This window comes from Drosophila ficusphila, unplaced genomic scaffold (assembly GCF_018152265.1).
Source record: "Drosophila ficusphila isolate 14025-0441.05 unplaced genomic scaffold, ASM1815226v1 contig_791, whole genome shotgun sequence".
Taxonomy (NCBI): domain Eukaryota; kingdom Metazoa; phylum Arthropoda; class Insecta; order Diptera; family Drosophilidae; genus Drosophila; species Drosophila ficusphila.
Genome location: NW_025064737.1, coordinates 2755123 through 2778261, shown reverse-complemented (window position 1 = coordinate 2778261; position 23139 = coordinate 2755123). Strand labels below are relative to the sequence as shown.

At 41.4% G+C, this 23139-nt stretch overlaps 4 protein-coding genes across 5 annotated transcripts; 1 reads left to right on the top strand and 3 right to left on the bottom strand.

Annotated features, from left to right (window-relative positions):
- The first annotated feature begins 292 nt into the window (after window positions 1-292).
- Window positions 293-3855, top strand: LOC108090212 (ubiquitin domain-containing protein 1). 2 transcript variants are annotated; one of them, XM_017188803.2, is made up of 5 exons: window positions 293-467; window positions 594-716; window positions 793-1042; window positions 2096-2336; window positions 2563-3855. In XM_017188803.2, the coding sequence occupies exons 2-5, from the start codon at window positions 632-634 to the stop codon at window positions 2734-2736; spliced, it is 750 nt and encodes a 249-aa protein (XP_017044292.1). In that variant the 5' UTR covers window positions 293-467; window positions 594-631; the 3' UTR covers window positions 2737-3855. The 2 variants fall into 2 exon arrangements, with proteins under 2 accessions (XP_017044292.1, XP_017044293.1); XM_017188804.2 differs by having other exon boundaries at window positions 293-529.
- A 127-nt stretch (window positions 3856-3982) lies between these two features.
- LOC108090211 (odorant receptor 83a) lies at window positions 3983-6015 on the bottom strand. The gene is made up of 4 exons (XM_017188802.2): window positions 5455-6015; window positions 5198-5397; window positions 4444-4990; window positions 3983-4330 (listed from the first exon to the last, which is right to left on the bottom strand). The coding sequence occupies exons 1-4, from the start codon at window positions 6013-6015 to the stop codon at window positions 4271-4273; spliced, it is 1368 nt and encodes a 455-aa protein (XP_017044291.1). The 3' UTR covers window positions 3983-4270.
- A 3435-nt stretch (window positions 6016-9450) lies between these two features.
- On the bottom strand, window positions 9451-13558 carry LOC108090236 (alpha-tocopherol transfer protein-like). Its single transcript, XM_017188834.2, has 3 exons — window positions 13427-13558; window positions 10662-10966; window positions 9451-10313 (listed from the first exon to the last, which is right to left on the bottom strand). The coding sequence occupies exons 2-3, from the start codon at window positions 10964-10966 to the stop codon at window positions 9692-9694; spliced, it is 927 nt and encodes a 308-aa protein (XP_017044323.1). The 5' UTR covers window positions 13427-13558; the 3' UTR covers window positions 9451-9691.
- A 3596-nt stretch (window positions 13559-17154) lies between these two features.
- LOC108090213 (odorant receptor coreceptor) lies at window positions 17155-22155 on the bottom strand. Its single transcript, XM_017188806.1, has 7 exons — window positions 21986-22155; window positions 21130-21438; window positions 19886-20400; window positions 19187-19418; window positions 18300-18504; window positions 17571-17726; window positions 17155-17508 (listed from the first exon to the last, which is right to left on the bottom strand). The coding sequence occupies exons 2-7, from the start codon at window positions 21435-21437 to the stop codon at window positions 17458-17460; spliced, it is 1467 nt and encodes a 488-aa protein (XP_017044295.1). The 5' UTR covers window position 21438; window positions 21986-22155; the 3' UTR covers window positions 17155-17457.
- Between the last annotated feature and the right edge of the window lie 984 nt (window positions 22156-23139).

Here is a 23139-nt window from a genome sequence, read left to right as displayed (position 1 = left end):
TCTGTTCCTTTTATTTATTTTTTAAATTCATTTTTAATTTCAAATATATCGAAGTTTTCAGTTATCGACTGTTGGTAAGACCAGTGGAACCAGTTCAAAAATTAAATGCTCTGATCATAATGTATTATATATTGATTATTGACTTACAAATATTTTTACGAGTCGAGTCCCCCGATTTTTCGATGTATCTTTAGTTTTAAATTTTATATACCAAAACCTAAATGTATGTCTTTTTTTGGTTTTGGTACATATCAGTTTTTATTAGTGCCATTTGGATCGTAGTGTGTCGTTTTTTGGCGCTACACATGCGGTCACACTGGTCGAGTGTCGCACAAATAAAAGAAAAGAAGGCAGAAACAGCGAAAGCAACAATAATACAAATAAACAGCCGACTCGATAACTGAGCACAAAAATAAGGCGTACGTAATATAGACAGCAGGCAAACAAGGCGGCTGTGCGGGGCGGAGGTGAGTAGCCGATATTCCGAGATTCCCAGATTCCGAGACTCCGTCTTCCGGAACTGGTGTACGTACGTGACCCTGTAGACGAGTGCATATATTCATATACATATAAGCATATATATTGCCCTATAGATCCTTCTTACCGGAGCGGAGTGGAGTAGAGTGTGACAATGGGCGCCTGTGTGTGTCGCGTGAACACCGACAACGAGACGATGAGCGTTTCCTCGGCGAGCATCTCGCGTCCGGCCAGTGCAGGTGAGTGGCCTTTTATACTATAGATACCCGTCCACATACATATCTCACATATCACCCGTGCATCTCCCCTCGACAGGCATTGCCATGGGCGCTGCGCGCAAGAACCGACCCCTCTGCCACGAGACTATTCGGTGGCGGTCCGACGTTCCCCTCACCGAAGGCCAGCTCAGATCTAAGCGGGACGAGTTCTGGGACACGGCGCCGGCCTTCGACGGCCGGAAAGAGATCTGGGATGCCCTCCGGGCGGCCACCAACGCAGCCGAGGGTCTCGACTTCCAGATGGCGCAGGCCATCCTGGACGGAGCCAATGTCTCGGTCCCGAATGGGTGAGTATGCCACAACAATTTGGAGCTTAGGTCAAATCGGCCGAGGTTTGAATAAGTTGGTTTATCATTTTTGTAACGGTATATCAGTGAGGATATAATTTGAAGAACCGAACGCTTATTTCTTATCTGGGTTTTTTTTTCTTATATTTTAAATGCCTAAGGGATGAACATCTTGTAAAGCACTTGCTCGAGCCCAGGCCCGTGATGTAGCACATTTTAAGCACCGAAGCGGATTTCGGATAACAAACAAAATTCTTTATTTAGTGTTTACTCCTGATTCCAGTGACTGAGAAACTTAACAAATTGATGTTCATAATTTGTAATACAAATCCGGCAATGTCCCTAATGACACGACATGCTAATTGCCAACGACCAGAAAATCAATAATGTATATAGTGATTTCGTATGGCCATAACTCCATTAATGCATGACAGCGATTTGCTGGTGTCCTTTGCTGGAAAACACGGGGGTATTATAAATTTGTGATGAGCCCTGTCCGGAGAGTCCGAAACGGAACAGAAACAGCGCGGACGGTCAAATAGTTATGTCAAAGAGGTGTGCCCTACCCCACAACCAAAACGAAAGTCTATGCGATTAGTAAAATACCACTAAAATAGTTTTGTGAGTGATTATTAATAACCATTGCTTCTGTTATGAACAGAATCAAACGTTTGTAATTATATAGTTCAGGATTAGAGTATCTGGGCCGTCGACCAGAGAGCTCAAATTTTCGCGCTAACGTTTTTATTAGTCATCGATTTTTGACTGACACTCTGACGCTCACTCGCCTCGGACTGTAGTCCATATTTATTTAAATGCAGTGCTGACCTTTCCACCACTTTCGGCGTTGCATGCGCCAGTGTCCTTGATGAGCGCTCCCTACGTAATGCCGCAGTTATCTAGGCCCTTATCAGGCGTGGCCCACTTGGCATTGAATCATTAGCATTAGACTCAATGGGTGACAAACTTTTTTTGTTTTCGGCTGGATGGGATTTTCGATAAGATAGTGATATTGGATGGCTTGCCTGGTTACTGATCAACGTTTGTTTGCAGCTACCTCACAGAATGCTACGATGAACTGGGCACCCAGTACAAGGTGCCCATCTACTGTCTGTCATATCCCATTAATATCGTGAAGGAGGAGAACGGACGCGACTCGCCTGCCGAATACTCAGAGCCAGTGGATGGCGGCACCGAGATCTTTCTGAAGCTTCGCATATCATCTACCATGACTGATGTCAAGTTGCCGGTGTACTCCAAAGACACCGTGGGGCAGTGCAAGAAGAAGCTTCAGGTGAGTGCGACCACCGAGCAGCTTATCGGTTTTGATTGCTGTATATGTTCTTGTTGGGAGAAAGTGTTTATTGTAATTCTGAAAGAAAGTAAATCAATCAAAAGAATTTACAGAACTGTAGGCTCCCAAATCTGGTTCACAAATTTTATTGAGTAACTGGTTGCTTTTACATCTATAATAAAAAAAGGTCATTCTCGGGAACTTATCGCTCTGTTGATATTTTCAGGCTGCCGAGGCTGTCGACGCCTGCTGCCAGCGATGGTTCTACAGCGGTAAGCTGCTGGGCGACAAGGTGCCCATAGACGAGTGCAGCATACACCAGGGATACGTGGTGCAGGTGATCGTCAACACGGAGCACTACAACCACGACAACAGCACGAGTACGGCGCACGCCAGCTAGCGGCGCAGTCCGCTCCCACTAGTCAACAGCAATAGCAACAGCAAGGAGCCACGACAGCCGCCGCAGGATCAGCAGCAGCAGCAACAGCAACAACTTTTGGCCAAAGCGGGCAGCGGCATCCGGAGAAGGAGGAATGCCATATACTCAGTTCACAGCACAAGGAACCCTGAAGGGAGTGTACAGCAAACACCTGAGCACCAGCGAGTACAACAGCAACAGCATACTCATTGCATTTATCAAAATAAGCAACAATTGCAAATTGTTGCTCTGTCTGCCTTGTTGCTAATGCTGTTGTTGTGGCTGCTCGCCTTGTTATGCTTTGTTTAATATTTCTTTATATAAATGTGAAACAAAAGATCGAGAACAAATTGCTGAGAAAGGGAAATCGGAATGGGAAATGATAAGATACATAAATTATAAACATACATATATTTTTTTGATAATAATACTTGATAATAATGCAACTGATTTAGGCAGTCTGTAAAGCATATACCTTCAAGTGTATATGCAATCTGCTACATGGAGTTCAGTAACCCAGATCTTCCTGGGTGCTTCTCTATTGAAAAACTGAAAAAATGTACATTTTTATAAATACCAACATGAAGGGCCTCTATTAACTAATTGTAAGCAAGTGTTAGAGCATTTGCCTAATGTAAATGTAATGTAAAAATAAACAAGAACTGTAGTATTTGGCCGCAATAGAAAGCATGCAACAAACAATTTTTGATACTGTACAAATGCCAAGCACAACATGAAAATGAACATACTTGTGACAAAACCCAGAGAATACACAAATTGTTAATACTTGCTCAAATGTAGTTAACAAGCATAAGGGGAACACATCGCGGAAAGAGATATGAGTGGATGCGTGGTAGGCAGTTGAAGAGTTAACCCAAGTACCTTATAAATGTATATGATTTACTTTGCTTCTAAAATCGAACATGAAATCTGACAAATGGAAAAATCTATCTTTTAAGCACATGAATTAATTTCCTTTATTTTTCCGAGACTACAGTAAAGCATTTATACTGGTTGAGCGCTAATTATGAACCTTATTTAATTTGTCTGAAACTGAGAATAAAGTCAATCGAGCTCTGGAAAGGCACGATAGCAACGATATTCGGTTTTTCGTATTTTATGATTTGGCAGAACAAGACTATAAATTAACTTGACGGCTTGAAAAACAATAATACTTTAATGGATTGTTTGATATTTTTTACTACTTATAATAAAACCTTTATAAAATTTGAATAACTAATTAATCAATTGATAAGACATCCGATTTAAAAAAGTCACTTGCAGCATTAGTGACCATATATATTCCACTGTTGGCTTTTTTTATTACCAATTCTTAACATTGTGAACTCAAAATTTCGATTTCGTAACAAAAGTGTATTTGCCAAAGTTGAAACCAATAATGGATAGAAAGCAAATAAAGAACAATTAAATGCATAAGTATAAAAAGCACAAAAATTGTTTAGTTTTTGAAATGTTTGTCCTTTAATTCTTGTACAGATCAAATAAAACCTATTTTCTAGCCTCGTGAATCCATCTTTTGCAGTAAAGTCAGGAACGAAAAGGCAGTAGTAATAGTCTGGAAATAAAATTGAATTATAGAAGCAAAAGTCTAGTTATTTATTTTTCTACAAATATCTTTTGTTAAGCTTTGGTAGATTATAATTTAATTCACTGTTGCACTCAACTTACCCCCCTGAATCGTTCCACGTTTAGATGGGTTATCTTTCCGGCAGTGAGTTGGAACTGTCTACGGGAGTTCAGAATGAAAAAGAGGTAATCGCTGCGAACGTCTTTTAGGTGTCGCTGCCAAGGACTCCTCCACAAGGCCTCACCACACCGTTGACTATTCTGGAACACGATGTCTGCGAAGTAGCAGATGATGAAGAGCTCGTAGAGCACCAGGAGCAAGTACTGGCCCAGGGAGACCATCCGCATGAAGGAGTTGGCCGTGGTGCTCTTGGTCGAAACAAAAGCCACCAGGCACATGAGAAAGGTGACCTCGCCGATCTTCACAAACCATATGGGACTGTAGAAACGCTCCATTTTCTTCAGAGCCTCCACTATATAACGGTGGTGGCGAATGCACTGCTTGAAGGACTGCTTAAATGCACCGACAAAATCTCGATGTCTTTCTGCTGAGGGTTGAAGCAGTTCCTGCAGAGGAGTCTTCTCCTCCAGGGAGTAGGCGTATTGGCTAGGCTCGGCATCGGACACAGCCTGTTCAGCTTGCAATTGACTTGAAATGGACCACAGATAAATTAGGATACTCGTTGATACGTATTTTACACAACCGAATTTCCACCCAGAAAATAGTTTAAATAACTATTGGTTAAAAAAAGCTGCAACAATGAGTTCTTCAAACATAAGATTCTACTTGTTTAACACTTTGCCACTAAATAACTGAATACAAATATGTTTGTTACCCGTTTCTTACAAAGCTCACCTAAGTTCTGCCATATTGGCTCCCATCAGCACATAAGTGGTGGCCAACACGTTCTTGAGACTGCAGAAGAGCACATCATATTGGCCCGAGATAAGGACACAGAGCACCATATGCAGGCCACTCGAGGAGGCAAAGGAGGCCGCCACTTGGATCTGACCCATCGCCTGGAGGAAGAACACAACCTCATAGACAATTGGTTGCTAAAGAACGATAGAACTATAGTTGTATAGCCTTTAAGTAGTCTAGTTTCTACCGACCGTGTAGTCGAAGGGATACCAACAGGCTAGGGGCAGACTCTTGTCCCTGTAGGCTATGGGAAGGGCCAGCCAGAAAATGGTTCCAATGTAACAGCAGTACACATAGGTCTTGATCCACAACCTGGACATCCGATATGACTCTGCCATCGTAACGAAGTTAAATCCGACAGCCGAACGTGGCTCGTACTTGTCATTAATATCGCTCAAAATGGCATTTAGCAGTCCCGGCATGAAGCGCCGAAAGTAGAGCTTCATGGCGATGGTCCACAAATAAATGATGGTTTGTATCAAACAGTTGACGAAGAAGTCCAAGTCTCCTTGGCCGTAGTTTAAGTAGATGGTACAAATGAACAAACCAGCTATATGCACGGATACGAAATAGTTGAAGAGCTCGTAGATCAGATCCAGGCCTCGGACCAGATGAGCCAGGCATCCAGACCCCTGGACGTAATATCCAAAAGGATACATGGCCGCTATGCACATGGTTTGTCTCACAAAGACGAACAGATCGCGTCGCTTGCAGTCGTCCTTTGTATCTTTTTCCTTGGGTTTGCTTTCCATTGCGATCCAGAAAGTAATCCTGAGCCAAGCCCTTTGGAATTAGTCTTTTATAGGTTGAACTTTCCATGTCTCCATATCTACAACTTTTCAATTAGACAGTCGCACCTAAAAAACTTTAAATTACATGTTGCAACTTGGGTGGCAACCAACGCCAAGAATTTGATTTTCTATTATTATAAACTGAATAAATAATGAGCACTCGTTTAATATATATTATGACTTGAGAATTTTGTAAACTTAATGTCTTTTTATAAGTGTTTATAATAATAATGAAAAACTAATAAATATTTCAAATATACGAGTTTTATTTGAAAGTGTCACAACCTGAGGTAAACCCCTAACTTAAGCTAGGCACACTAACTGGGGAACCTTCTTTATAAAATATATTAAATATATTAATAAATTAAATATAAATTTCTGTCCCGTACCCTGCCCACGGCAAGATATCCCGCCCTTTGAATCGGTATCGTTTCAGTGGTTTAATTTCATAATACTTGTTGGGTTCTATTTTAATATTAATATTTAATATTTTAATATTTCATTTTGTACATATAGATTCAAAAAAATGTAAATTTTCATTTACTTGCAGGGCACTGATTTGTTTGTTTTAACTAATTGAAAATGGTAAGAGATGGACTCACCGATTTTGACTTTTACTTTGGGGTTGGCCAACAGTAATGTGCTGCTACCAATCATAACGCCACTTGGCCACCCGACCATTCAGACGAGTTCTTTACAATTCCTCTGCTGGCCGGGCCATCAATTCCAAATAAAGCCAGCCGTCGAGAGCGGAAAAGCGCTTTACATTGAAACCCAGTTGACCATGTCCAAGGAGTCGTGACTGCGATATGTTGGCAGCACTTTTGTTCGCCGAAATGCGCACACAACAATGGACGGGACCAATATGCTGGAGGAATAAGTCAGCCGGAGGACTCCGCCGGACTGTTACCATTCCGCCCACTGAAATGCGACAAGTTTCCCTTTCCGTGGATCGATGTGCATGTTGCACAAAGTGGCGACATGCGACGAGTGAAGTACTGGTATGGTATGTGGGTCTGCTGAATGCAGCGGGTGGCATTGCGGCAGATGCAATCAAACATGGGCCACTCACTGCCCCACTGCCCCACCGCCCACGCCCGCATCCTCGAAGCCATGGTCATTATTTTAATGGGGCGTTCGTGGGGAAATGTTTTCCTCCTTTGGCATCCGTCCTCAACATACTTTATTGCATGTTGGGCAGAGTGGGGACACTTTCTCTGATTAATTTATGCCCTAATTACACTCTCGCAGAGGGTATTATAATTTCAGCCAGAAGCAGTTAAGAAGAAACCCCAGATTCCATAAAGTACCTATGTATATTCCTAATTGGCATCATCATTTGAATCGAACTAGACACATACGTCTGTCTCAATAATTAATGTTCTACCAAAAGTTGTGTAGTTATTACACAGTATTTAATTCGGAACAGCACCTGTCGGACGTCTATATCGTATAGCTTCCTTCGGATAAATCAAAAAATATCATAAAACAACTGAGTTTTCCAGATGGTGTATATATAGCTGCCATAGGAAAACAAAAAAACTATCTACAATTCATGGAACAAAAAATTAACCGTAGTTGAGTTTTATTATACAAGCATGATTTTTGGAATAAAGTATAAAGTTATTTAGTTGAGCTATAAATAAATATAAATATATAATACATACATAATAATATAATATTATATAATATATAATATATATGTATATGCACTTAGTCGCTACGTGTAAAGATTAAATGTTGTTGTTTTTGTTTGATTTTAAAAATTTTTTCGTTAAAAGGACAAGTGAATAGGCAGACGCAGCTGCTTTTTTTTGTTACTGCGAAACATATAATATCTGTTTGTTTTTTCTGCTTAGTGGTACAGTATGTAATTTTTATCTTCAAAAGGGTTTTCGAGAGAAGAAGGATGTCAATATCGTAGTTGCTTAGGAATCACAGAAGTTCGCATTTGCGCTGGAAAACGCCTTTAGCGTTTAAAAGCATATCTTTGAAATATCAGTCGAATTTTGTTTAGTTAGAATTTCCATTGGAGTATTCTGTTTTCGCATTGAAGTGTGAATTCTGGCCCAAGCTAGGAGTAAAACACTGCCTTTGCGTCAGCGCTTTCCTGAGAGTGGAGCACCCGGTGGACTGACAGCCAAAAAATCTGACAACCTAACAAACCAAGGAAAAATAGAGAAATTTAATCTACATTTATTAAACCAATTTATTTTAAATTTGAAAAAGAATCAAGACTTTGTCTTTAAGTTCAGCATTTTAAAATCAATACGCATTATTCAATATATGACAACATGTCACGTTTAACAACTTAAATGGAATACTCAACAATCAACATGCAACATGAGACATTAAACATGTGACAGTCAACACACAGCATAAGGCATGCAAAATTGAGAATACGACGACAACTTGCAAAATGATATATGCAACTTGCAATATGCAACATGTGACAACACATCACATTCAGCCTGCAAAATAGAACTTGCAACATGCAACATGTTGTAAGCAACATGCAACACCCAATATACAACAATAAACAGGGTACAAAAGCAATGCTTTTTAATGTTAGTTCAAAGCCAAATGTTAGTTAACATCCATCCAAAGCAATGCTTTTTAATGTTACTTAAAAGCCAAATGTTGGTTAACATCCATGTAAATTAAATGTAAAATTAATGTAAAGGATAGCAGTTGATTTGGGTTAATTTTTCAGTCTTCCGGGATCCCCGGTAGTTTATCAAAGAAACTGTTTCCGGTTTTTTAGTGTCGGTGTACGTGTCATTGAAGTGTTTCCAAAAACTCCATGGTCGATGCCCTCTATTGGACTCCCATCAGGATGGGAACTAGAGAATCAAAATCGTTACCTGACTTACGAACTTTTGAAGTCAATATGTTTAAATAAATAAGTAAATTGATTTGTTTGTGTTATCTTTTTTTAATTATTAGCAGGTGATAGATAGTTATTAAAATCTATCTAAGTACATTTTTAGAAATAAATGAATTATTTTATAAAAGCCCACCTGAACTACGCATTTTGAAGGTTGAATTAAATCCTAGGGGCTTAAAGGTTGTTTTTATAAATTAAGAACGCTTTAATATTTCGACTAAAGAAATTCATCCAAACTCTCCCGACCTGCACTAAACTGAACAAAAGAACCTCAGTTATAAAAACCAGTGAAAGACGTTCTTTATCTAGTAATGTATCCCACAATCAGCGTTGCCAGTTTAGCTTGTTTTAAATGCTATTTTGATGTTATGTTATGTTAAATCTGCGGTTATACACTTTGAAACTGGAAAATTTTAGCTTATTCTAGCTTATTTTATTAAAAATCTAGCTTATAAACAAGCTAAACTGGCAACGCTGCCCACAATCCCACAGAAAAAGCGTTTTCTGAATTTATTTATTCATTCCTTAATATGCTGCTGGTTCTTTATTACTGTAATTACTGCAATGTACTGGTGATATTGAGATATTATAACAATGGGTTTTGGCGAGAGAATGAAGCAGTTAAGCAAGAGTCATGCACACGAGCTTGGACCAATCGCGATGAGCGGCTGAAGTAAACGGTTAGCAAGCTGGGACGAGGTGGCAGGATCCAGGATCCAGGATCCAGGATCTAGGATCCTCCTGATCCGCCTAGTCGATGTTCAGCTGGCGGAAGGTGCCCTCCATGCCGAAGAGGTCGTCGCTGGTCTTGGGGGCGCCGGGGCGCAGGGACTCGTTGGCCTTCTTGTCCTCCTGGTCCTTGAACCACTGGGTGTTGTCCACCAGCTTCTGCTTCCACCACTGGTTGAGCTCCACCACACCGCCGGCCTTGCCGCCGTACTCGTTGGGCAGGAGGTCGCGCGGCACCACCTTGTAGAGGCTCTCCACGTCGTTGTGGAAGGTGATGCGGCTGCGGATCTTCTCCTTCACGAACGGCTTCACGAAGTTGAAGATGGTGTCCACCAGCGGCGAGATGTTGATCACGTGCACCTCCTTCACCTTCACCGGATACGCCTCCTGCACGGCGATCAGGAACTTCTTCACCACCGTCGGCGAGAACTTGGCGAAGTGCGCCGCACTGGCCACCGACGCGTCCAGGATGAAGATGTCCCCGGCGATGCCGACGCTCTCCTCCGCCAGACGCACGTCCCCGATCATCAGGGCCACCTTCATGGCGTCCAGGATGTGGTGGGGCTGGAAGTCGCAGTCGATGCCCCGGATGAACGTGATGCGGCGTCCGTTGGGCGTGATTCCTGGCAGAGTGGGACAATGCCTGCGGGGGAGGCGAAAATGTGGGAGTGTCATTATCTTTAATTGTGAGGTATAGAATCATTACACTATTCTTCGCTTATTAACAATTTTTATAACTTTTTAATCTCTTTTTACTTACGAATCTTTAGTTCTTGATAGTTACAATTATAAATATTCATTACAGTCTAGGTAATTCGATTACAAGAAAGCATAAAAATGAACTGAATGAATTCTCTTTTAATGATGTGTCTTTTTGTTTTATGTTACTCACAAGAAAACTTTCAATATTTAACTCATTTATGTATCTATAAAGGCATCACCTCTTTTTCCCAATTCTATAAGAAGTATAGCCTTCAACTGGAGTACTCACACATAGTCCAGCACGATGTTGAGCTCCTCGCGGTTGATATCCCGGTTGGAGAAGAACTCCGGAACGGCGTTGCGCATGGTGTAGTACATGTCCAGCTTCTTCTTCACCTTCTCCAGGCTGAACTTGCAGCCGCGCAGGAAGGTGGTTAGGCGCATGTCGTCCATGTCCTTGGGCAGGTGCGGCTGCGTCTCCAGCCACTCGCGGATCAGTTTGATGTCCCGCTCAATGTCTGCTGGGTCCTCCGGCTCACGGAGCTCCTCGCGGATGCTCACGCGCTGGTCGGGTGTGGGGTGTAGCATCATCATCTGGGGGAGGAAGGAGGATGGGAACTAACTTTAGTTCACCTACTTTTATAGCCCCTATAAATACTTGTCAACAACTCATCAACACAATAGTGTAGTGATACAATCAGGGTGTTTCACAATCTCGTATGTGCAAGAGAGAGACGTACATACTTAGATATGGGTTTACAAGGTGTTTCTTAAAGGAGTAAGGGGGACACAAAGGATGACTTAACTTAAGGAATATACAATAACGTTAACTGCTTATCAAGCAGTGCTTAATAATAGGTATATGTACATGGGGCTGCTTGCTACAATAGACAACTGTACAAGGAATGCCATGTATTGTAAAAGACAAAATCTACTTATGTACTTCGTCTGACCTTTCGATCATGTCATGCCTAATGCTTCCAGACAGATACATAAAATAACAATAACAAAAGTGAGCTCTCTTAGTAAAACAATGAAATTGCAACCCCCGATTCCTCGCTGGCTGTTTCGCCACACTTTTTAATACGCCTTGCGAAGTAATCAGATATTTTTGACATTTTAATTGCGCGCTTTCAAAACGCCGCTCGTCCGGAGGTCTTTCGGTCGGTCACACGTCACTGCCCGGATTCATTAGCATGGGCTGTGGCCAAGTATGCATCACTTTGGCCCGCCCCCTAAGCGAATCCACTTGGAGTCGAGAGGAGAGCTTCGGATTTGCGTAAGGGAAACAAAATCAGTTGACATCGACCTCAAAAACACATTTCATGGCCCTTCTGCTTTGAGCTTTGAGCCGCCTGCCTTTTAGGGAGTCATATTTATGGGTAAACACCGCTCGGGAATAGGTAATCGCAGTTTGAACTTATAAAAATGAAGAGAAGACAGTCATGCCTTGCAGCTGAGACAATAATTGGCTACACTGTATACTTTTTTGGCCAAAACGCTGGCTGCCTTATTTGCGCTCATTGAGCGTTTGTTTGTTTACTTTTGTTTTCGAATCTTTCTCGGTGATGCGTGAATTGTAATTGACATTTGAAACGAGAATGTCCGATTGTGTTGGCCAAAGGTTGGCCAGCTTTCAGTTGGGCAACTGCAGATCTTGCACCGCAAAGTCGAATGCAACAATTGGGATATTTTGAATCCGAATCCGAATCCGAATTTGCGCCACCGCAGACAATCATTGCAGCTCATTGGGGTCAAGCGGACTGGGCAGGGGAAAACTGTGATGCATGCTGCACATGCCACAACCAGCTTCGAGCTTCGAGTGCAACACAAGTGGCTGTTGCAGTGGCAAGCCGCAACCTGTTAGAATTGCAATTACCAGGCGTGTGTGCACACTCGCAGGCTTTTTGCTGCTGCGCTAATGGCCGCTGCGGCTATTGCAATTTTTCTTCTTGGCCGCAACTCAATTGCAAATATTGCGAAAATCTCCAGCAAAACAAAACAGCGCAAAGCCCAACGATTCGAAAATCAAGCGTCCAAGACTCGAGAGAAAAATGGGCAGCAAACGGGTTTCATTTCAGACTTATTTGTCTGTTTTTGGTCGCTTGGCTCCAGTTAAAGTGATTTCGGTTTCTGTCTTCTCAGCTTTTGCCTCTGCTCCTCCGTTTCAGAAGACAGTTTGCCGTGGTTACAATAATTCTGTTTGCCTATTTGTTTTGTAATGCTGCTTTTTGTGAAGAATTCGGCAACAATTGCGAGTATCATTTGAGTGGTTTAGGAAATGGCCTGTAAACAAGGGCTTTGCATTCGAATCGTAAAGAGCTTTAAATGTGTACGCGAAATTATGTTAAGTTCTTCGGAGTACTGAAGTCAGCAGTAATGTAGTAAGATTTATTATTATGAGATCTTACCATTATGAGTACTTTTTATGATAGTTAAGCTTTTTGCGTACTAGGAAAAGGTAATTAACTACAGCTGGGTTTTTTCTGGGACAAATAAATTATTACTTGCCTGCCAGTCTGTATATAAGCTTTAGCTTTGGTGTATTTTAATTTAGAAAACTGTAATATACTTTGATTTTTTTTTTCAAAAGAATGTGAGCACATTTAAATTTATATCATTACTTTCCATATTTTTTACCTTTGGTGGTCTGGGTTAAACTCTTTTCTTTCTCTCTTAATGTCCTATAAAAATTCCAAAAATGTTATCATCGTTTTATGCATTGTGCACAAATTCCAGTGACCATTGTTGGACCACATAAATCGCCATTCTCATTATACCCCGGCATTCAAATTGAATTATTCGCACAATTTCAACTGAAGTTATTGTTCCCTTGTCAAATTGATTGCCCTTCGTTGGATGGTTCACAAAAATCCTCAACTTCTTTTGTGTTTCTCAGGTTCAGCACATGATTTGCACACTTTATCGCGAAAATATTTTCGGGCGCACTAATTTAAATTCCAGGCAGTGTCCTATGTCAACAGCCCAAAGAGGGGGGAGGGGATCCCAAAAAGTGGGCGGGAGTGCGAGGGGGAGGAGGAGGAGGTGGCTCACCTTGGTTAGAATGAGATGGTTAGTTGGTCAGAGGTAATCCTTTAGGTAGAGTATCCAACGGACAACGCGGCGTATGATCGATGGCACACAACCGAAGCGCTCAAGACGTTAACAGAAACTGAATGTCTGCAAACACGTTTCGCGGCCCTTAAATACTCCGCCGACTCCGAAAACGAGCTGCTCCGAAGACGGCCGATCGTTTTTCGGGCGAGCTGAAAGAAAACCGAAAGCCGTAAAACAGATCATGCCATGAAAATCGGTCAAAGAGAAAAATGCACGCGCCGGCTCCTCGGAAGGGGAGGAGCGGAAAGGAAGTCGGCGGCTGGCCATTTGCGCAAGATGGGTTCAATGAGCGGCGCGGACTGGCTCCACGCTCCACCGCCGATCGTCCAGATACAGCAGATATAGCTTCTCCCTCGAACCATCAGTGCGAAATCATCATAAAGACGAATGCAGAAAGTTCGTGTCCTCAGTCTTTTGTTCTGCTCTCCTACAGAACTGCCAAAAAACATCTGTAAATCAAACTATTCAAATGGTCAAATTATATTTATTTGTTTCAATTTTGTGTTCCTTCCTCGTCTACTTTTAAATCCAATCCTCTTCTTATTCATTAGTGTCACCAGAGCTTTACAATAATCGATAATTCATCTTGACAAAATACAAAGTTCTCACATCTCTCTAAATAATATTAAATTCATAAACAAGGATTTCACACTTAAATTTTTACAGCATCCATATGAGTTTGTGTCCTCAGTCTTTTGTCCAAATAGAAGTATGTATTTGGCCCTTGGTTTTGAGGTAATCAGCTGATTGCGCCACGCCCCCCCGAAGTCGAGCAGTCACACGTCGAAGTGCGTGCCAAAAGTCAGTTATTAACTTTCGAACGGACTGTGTGTCTGTGTGGGCCAATCTAGCGACTCAAGATTGCATTAGTCGCTGCTTTGCTGAAATGATTTCTGTCATAATTGTTTCTTTATACTTTTTCGACATTTCACAATTGAGCAATTTAGTGCACATGGAATCGGCGGCGTTGGATTCGCCGCCGTGCCTCTTACTAAGCAGCCGCGAGTCGTTGAACTTGCCGGCCGTTTCCTCATTTTCATTTAAATGAAAATGAACATTTTCCATAACTTTGTCTTCTCGCCTGCATTGCGTTTTGTTGCCCGTGTTGCTTTTATTTTCCTCTTGCGTTTTCGTTGGTTTTTATTGTTCCAGCTAGCTGATTGCCTGCAATTATCGTCGCCTGATTTGGGGGAAAAAGCGGCAGTCGGTGGGGCGGAGGACTCCGACTTTGACTTTGCATGCATTGAACTTGGCCTGCCCTTTTTCCAGAGCAAACAATGCGAGACGCTGAGCAGACATCGAACCGAATGCAAGAACTGCAACCATCAAGCCAAAGACAACCGTCGATAAAAGAAAAGTCAAGACATCAATACGTGGAAACCTTGAGGTTCTTGTCAATTCACTCTGAATTCACACATGCATTTTAGGTCTCAAGTCTAATAATTCATCTGTTTATATAATATAATAATATTTTTTATTAGAATATGTATTTTGCCTTTTTATCTAACTCTGTTGAAAGAACAGCATAAACGTAGATATTTCTTATACCTTCTTATAAAACGTTGTTTGAGCAATTTAGTTATAAGAACAACATGATGGCTAAATATTTAAAAAACTATTTAAAGTACATTGGCTCTGGCAATGGATATTGGCGAACTAACAAATATTGGCAATATCTTTCTACTTTTAAAATATACATTTCAAGGGAAAGACAATGAAAACTCTTGTTAAGCTTTAAAAAGTGTAAAAAAAAACATAAGTCAACCAATCCTTGTACTAAAATTGTATTAAAATTATAAGTTTAATAATAAAAAATCAAGTTTTTGGAATTCAGATCAATCATAAATCCACACATTTTTAAATGTTTTTAAGACAACTCTAAAATCGTTGGAATGCAATCCGATAAACTCAATGAAACACGTCATTGAAACTCCTGACGGAATTCATAACAATTAAGACATCCGAAATTTAATATCTTGGACGGCTTATTGTCTGCGTTTCTCGTTGGCAGACACCAAAAACGACAATTGCTGAAAAGCGGTAGAATTATGTAAGCCAAACAGGTAATGTACTTAGGACTCTATAAAAATGTCATTAACCAAGTCGCTTGTTAAGAGAGTGAGGTATGCTGGTAGGTTGGTATGTTAATGACTCCGTTCGTGTAGCGTTATGCTCAAAAACCCGAAAAGAAATCGCACTGAAGACGACGGACAAATGAGGCTGAAAAATTCGCATAAATTAACAAAACTGCAGACAAGAACAGGAAGATGTTGCTGCCCTGCTTTGCCCCGAAAAATAAAACAAGACACGAAAGAAAGAAAACTAATTAAACCATAGACTTACTATATAAATTAAGTAGTTTCTGTAGTTGCTGTTGTTGCTGTTGTTGCACTTCCCCGGCGAAGAAACTTTCATTGGCAGCCGAAAGTGTGGGCAATAAAGAAATTAACAGTAAGAAGCCGTAAGTTGGTAAGTTGGGAAGTTGGGTATCCGTCAGATACTTCTACGCTCCACCTCCTCATGCCTCGTCCCTCTTGCCTCTTGCCTCGTGCCTCTTGCCCCACCTGGATGGATACTCACACTCTTAGCGCAATTTTAGTTATAGTCACTTCTCGTTCGCTTTTCGTTTTTTTGTTTTATGAAAGCTGCAAGAAATAAAAACTTGGGCCGAATGTACAGAGCGTGGCCGCATTAAAAGTTCGCGATGTGGAGCGTTTTCTTGTTGTTGTTTTTGTTGTTGCTTCAATTTCAACTCGCTGCGGAGTCAGGCAGCCCAGTTGGGCAATTTGGAAAACCATAAAGTGCGCTTTCAAAACGGCAAAACATAGGAGAGTGTGGAGTGTGTGGAGATCCACACTCGGAGTGTGATTCGGAATTACACTTTTGCCACATTTAATTGCCGGCTGCAACTGCCGACTGTTGCGCCAGCAACATTGCCAAAAAATGAAGCGAAACTGAAGATTGGACTTTATAATCCGAATGAAATGAAGTTCGTTTTGCACATCTGCCGAGAAAAGCTGCGGGCATGCAAGGCATCAGTGAGGCGTGAACCTCGGCGTCTGGGCGCTTAAATTCCACACTTATCATGTGAACAGCCCCGATAATTATTGAATTAAGACTAATTGACGGGCCATAGTCATGACTAAATTTTATTAAAAGCCTGAGCTGATATTTTTATTTTCATGGGGCTAAAAACCATTTCGTTTTTCTTAACGAAACAAGATAAAGTGGTAATGCATGGATCAGATTTACGTTACAGAAAAGTAGAGATTAAAAATGTAGCAAGCAGCCCTATGTACATATACCTATTATTAAGCACTGCTTGATAAGCAGTTAGTTAAGTCATCCTTTATGTCCCCCTTACTCCTTTAAGAAACACATGTAAACCCATCTATAAGTATGTACGTCTCTCTCTTGCACATACGAGTGTGTGAAATAGGCTAAGCATTAACAGAGATGATGAAATAAAGATCACTTTTGCTGCGACCACTGAAGAAACAAGACCCTGATTGTAAAAATAATCTGTAAATTCTGATTAAATAAGTACCCTACACTTACATAGTTCTGAAATAAAAGTAAGCTGTTGACTGACTTTCCACTGAGTCACCCCTAACCATTCACCCTTAAACACCTACATTTTCACTACACATTTATTTTGTTTGCATCTTGAGTTCACATTGAAAGCTCTACACGTGTATAAAATCGATAAGTATTTGCAGGCTTCTATGGGCCCCAGTGTGTTTCCATGATGCCCCACGAGGTTCGCTAGTCGCTGGTATAAAATATATAATTTGCGTTATAATTGCTCTATAAAATTGCTGCTTGCACGGAGGTGGGGGCGGTGGATGGGCACTGCCCTTGATGGGCGTTGGGGGGTTGGGCGTGGCTTTAGCACGGCGGCTCCTTGGCATTCGCTTTCCTGGCACACAAAGTCTGTCAGCTGCTGCTCCTCCTCCTCCTCCGGCGGCTCACTTGAGCTGCACCAGCACCATGAAGTAGGTGACGACTGCACCGAGAACCTGCAAAACGGGAGGGAAAGTTCGATTGGTTTTCGCACCATCAATGGGCAAAATGCACGCACCGAGGCAAACAAGTCCAGGGAAACCGTGAAGAACTTCGCACCCGATATGCTCATGGCCTTCTGGCACTGCTGGCACACGATCTGGACGAAGGTCTTGGCCTCCTCGGAGCCGTCGTACCAGTGGCACGAGTAGGCGGCCTCCATTACGGACGAACTCTGCAAAAAAAAACATTACAAGGGGTTAAACTGTTTAGTGAAGAGTATTGTTCTTTAAGTCAAGGTCAAGCGACACAATCACTAAAGCAAAAAAATCCAAGGTGTATAAGTCTATTAAACTATGTCTAAAACAATATAATTTCTTTCCAAAACCAAATTGTTGATTTAAAATATTTAAATAATATAATATAATTTCTTTCCTAAGCCAAATTGTTGATTTAAAATATTTAAATCATTATAAAAATGATGAACAATTGATACATTATACAGTTTTTAATAAAATAATATTATATTACATTACAATTTTAAAACATGTTTTACTTTTAAAAGTTTTTTTGTGATGAAAAGTTTATTTTACTCAAGCTAAGCTTTTTAAAGTGAGATTATTTGTAAATTTAAATTTAGATCAAAAATCCTTTAAAAACCCTTTGGTAAATGTAGTTTTCAAATTGTGATTTCAGATAGCAAATACAACATTGTATTTAGAATACAATTTGAAATGCATAGTGCCACCCTCCAACCTTATTTAATTATTGGTTTTATTGTCACTGGGATAGTAAAGAGTAAACTCACCTCCTCAATCAACCGGTTGCCAAAGATGCAGAAGTGGAACACCTGGGCCAGGGCGTACCCCAAGTATCCGACGACTGTGAAGGCGTAGACGTTCACTCCGTTGATTTTGGTGGCCTGGTAGGCCAAGAGGGTCAGCTTGATGGTCGAGGTCAACATGTGCAGCAACAGCGCAGCTCCGTAGGTATCGCCGATGGCAGCCACCAACCTGGAGGAGGAGGAGGAAATCAGCAACAGGACGAGAACAGGCAATACTCGAGTCAATATTTTGATCAGCAACTGCGCACACAAACAACTCGGACAAACTGGACAAACATGGCCATCACTCTGGGGCCCCGAACAATGATTGCAATTGAGGAAATAATCAACTAACTCAAACAAGCTGCAGGGATAAACGAAAACAATTGCTAAAAAATTGTTCAGATTGCTGGAACTTAAATTTGATAGAATTCAATATAGTTCAATTTAATGCTGAAGAAGGATAACAAGTTTTAAAAGGTTTTAAACTGAATATGTACTGGCTTACTACCGAAACTAAACTTGAAATGTAACAGTTAATTTTATCATTAAAAGATTAAAAAATAAATTTAAAATATTTATACATATTAAAAAAAAGAACTACATAAAATCCAAATGAAGTGCTCTTAAATTTGCTCAATATTTTACGAGAACATTCGATTGAGAATGCCCAAGTGGCTTTGTTTGCTCTCCAGCTGGATGCAATTAGAATTTAGTGGCAGGACTTTTCTGACCAGGTATAAGCCATACCGCACAAGCTATTAAAAGCACCCAGATGCAATCACTGCTCCTGGCATCCCCCCTTTTTCGCCACGAGCCAGAGTCCTCTTCAAATTGCTGGAAAGTCGGACTTGGCAGGGATTCGAACTCACCGCACCACGTGCTTGTGCCGCTCCACCCAGTACTTGATGGCACTGCGCACCATCATCTCCTGTTTTTTGGTCAGCCCATTGGGATTAGCCCCGTTGGCCACCCCGTTCCCTCCGTTCCCGTTCCCGTTCCCGCCGAAGGACTGCAGCGTCGAGGGTGCTCGAAACTGGGCGCCCCAATCCGCTTTCGAGCTGTACACTCCCGACATGTCCATGTCCGTGGCGGGATCCTTTTCTGCAATTAAAATACGGCTCTTCACGAAGTGTTTTTTTTTTTTTTTGGCACGATTCAGTAAACATTTAATGTAGCGTGAAATATTTTGAGTATGTAACTGGAATATCTACGGTCATACATTTACTAAAAAAAACCATAAGAGTATTATTTTTACCTCGCTTAATACAAAGTGTTTTTATAATCTGGTTAAATGGAAAATATTTATTTATTGAAATGCGTTAGGGTAAAATCTGATTTCAGACATTTTGCTTAAATGGAATATGCAGTTTTCTTTTATGTATAAAAAAACAAAAAAGCCACTGTGAAAAATCAAACTAAATTCTGGTAAGTTATTGAAAATTATCTTTAAGCAATACTTTTTCTGCTTCAATAAATATGAGTATCTTGTTATGAATTACTCCCCTTGCGAATAGTATCTTATAATGTAAACTTTTTGTTGTGAAATAATCTGTACAGCTGTTTCCTACCTTCGTTGTGAATGAGCTCCGACTTGGAGTTGGCCGATAGAGATCTAAAGAGGGCCGCCGAGTTGGGCCTGTAGGTGTCCAGAGAGGCGGACAGCTCCATCAGGGGCTTCATGATGCCCTTCAGGTGCTGCAGCTGCTCGCAGGCGAAGATCAGCCAGGAGCAGAACATCACGTCGCAGAGGTTCGAGTGGATCATCGAGAAGAGGACGTAGTAGATCTGAAAGGCGAAGCTGATCATGTAGAAGATGCCGTGGCCGGCGTTCCACGGGTAGAAGGACTTGATCGGCAGCCGCGGTATCTCCACCGGAATGCTGGAGTTCGTCTCGTGGTCCACCACCATTTTGACGCTGTCCCCGAAGAAGGTGATGGTGGTCCAGGCGGTGGCCGACGCCACGGTGGTCAGCATCACCAGAAAGAACAGCTTCCGCATCTTGGCCAGCGCAATCGAGTGGTAGCGGGCGTCCGATTCGGCGAACAGGGGATGCGAGTTCACCTGGTTCCAGATGTTCAAGGTTCTGCGGGAGAAATCAACGCATTAAATAAAAAAAATTATCAAAAAAGTTTTAATACCGTACATAAAAATTATTTCAACTAAGTTTCTTTCCTAACCCCAATGGCAACTTGTAATATTACATTTTCAGTCAATGTGTTATGATAATATCATTACAAAGTTTAATTATTTATTTATAGCTACGCAGTTTCTGTTATTAAAGCAATCCGCTTTCCAAAGATTATTTTAAAAATGTTTAATACTGAATACATGCCACACTTATCATGACCAATACTTTTAAATACCGCCATTTTACCAAAATGATGTAATTTTACATCACTCAGTTACTAAAAAATCAGTTAAAAATAAGTGTTAAATTTGATCTGCCAAATGTCGGTCTGCAATTATTATTACAAATCATATAACACCTAAAAAAAAAAAAATTGTAAAATGTAAAATAACAATGTAAAAAATAATGTAAATGTAATTGTAATTGTAAATTGTAAACCATTATATCACATAATACAAGTACAGACAGTCGATGGCCTCAGCAGTTTTAGTTTTAGTTTTATAAGCTATTCTAACTACAATATAAATAAATAAATATTATTACAAATCAATTACCAAGCTAAACTTATATTTTCGCCAGCAACTTTTAACTTATTTGAGTTTAAACTAACATGTAAAGTCCATCTGCGTTTGCCAGCAAACTCCTTTAGGAAATCCCCATTCGCCATCCCAGTTTTCTGCTCACCTGTAGAAGTTCTTCTGGTTGACGGCCAAGTAGATGAACTTGGTTATGCAGTGGGTGAAGAAGAGGGTGGTGATGGTGTTGCCCGAGAGCTCGTTCACCTCCTCGGCGTTGAGCGCCATATTGACCAGGATGAAGGCGAACTGCATGAGGAGGAACACCAGGTGCGCCGAGGAGTAGACCTTCTTCATGAACGCACTGCCGCCCGTGAAGTTGTGCATAAACAGGCCCGAGTACTTCATGGCCCGGATGTTGGGCATCAGGTCGGCCACCAGGCCGGTGTACTTGCTCGGCTGCATCGACGTGGTCATCCTGTGGAAGGCAAAACAATTGAGTTTCCCCAACGAAATTAGCAATTATTGCCAGTGGTCAAGCGAAATCTCTTCGGATTCTGTCTGTATACTTTGGCCTTGATTTGTGTGTGAACCGAGGAGAAACTCAGCCCGGTAATTAATTAAAATCGAATGTTTTATTCATGCAAGGATTATGTATGATGCGGCAGTTAAATCAGCTCTTTTAGCTATAAGCCAATATTAAATGCTTAGTCTGATATTTATGCATTCTGTTTTAATATGGTTTGCACAACTCAGTCAAATGCCTTAGCTTTGGTTTCTTTTTTGAAAATGAATTTCATCTAAAGTTGGTGCGTTATCAACAAAATTTGCATACCGAAGAAAACAATTGTATTAATTTAAAATCTATTTTTATTTTGTGTTATTAAGATTATAACTTCGGTCACATATTCGTTTTTGTGCAAACTATTTCATTTCAATAACTCAATTTGTTTAACAAATTGTGTTTATCTTTCCGAAACAAGCATAAATATGTTAACTATATTATTTTAAGAGCACACTTTTACCTTGCTGATGAACTTTCAAAATACCAAAATTAAAATCTTGTAGCAGATGCTTGGCTGAGTGCAACTTGGTGCACTTCTAGGCAAACATTTCACTCGCAGAGGCTAAACCGGAGTAATTTAGGATATCACAAGAGTTCGAAAGGCCAGGACAAAGTTAACCTGCCAGCAGGGCGCCGTTGACGATAATGAAATGTGAAATCTGGAAGGTTAGCGGCTCTGCCCGTCAATGTTTGCTCCTTCGGTCGTCTAGGCAGTTAGGCTGGCTGGCTGGCTGTACATAAGGACGTGGACGTTTGGGGACAGAGTTCCCACGGCTGCTCCAAGGCCACGTCCAGTCGGAGCCCTGAAACTTTCGCTCCGACCCACACATGTTAATGAAAATATATAGGTCTTGGACCTTAAAACCCGCCTCGAATCGCTTAACAATTCAACTTTTTAGCCACGTCCGTCCATTTGATGGGTGCTTGGCAGACGCCGCGTTCCCACAATTAAATCGAACGCCCACGAACTTGCCGGCCACCTCTGGGCCGCAGGTTTTGGCCCTGGCCCTGTCCACGCGGCGTATGCGCAATGTGGAGGAGGAGGGGGTGAGGGAAGTGGGGGAGGTGGAAGTGGGATTTGTATTGGGATTGGGATTGGGAAGCTCCTGTGACTCCTCTGCGCGTCTGCGGCATCTGTGGTATCCGAACTTATGCAAATTTTAAAAGCATCGATTATTTTATTATGCCTGTTTGTATTTGTTGGCCTTAAGTGCCGAGCAGAAGCCGTGAAAGGGCCTTCAGCACCCAACCGCTGCCATCGAGCCTTCCCGCCCGAGCCGCTGACCCAAAATAAAACACTCACACACACACACACACACACACACACCCATTTGCATGGAAATGTGTGCTGTGTAAGCTGGCCCTGATGGATAGTTGGTCTTTGTTCACTTTTCCTCCCCCAGTCCAAAAGCACCGAGGTTCGATGGGCGCAGGAAGCTAAATCGAACAGGATATCCCGAAAACCGGGATAACAGAAGACGTAAATTGAGATTCCTTGTTGCAAACACGAGTTTTTACATCAAAGCCAACCAACAAATGCTTTTAATATTTATCTTTAAACCCGTACTCTAGAAGTTTCTAGAGGCATTCTAAGGCTGCTAAGCCATTTCATTT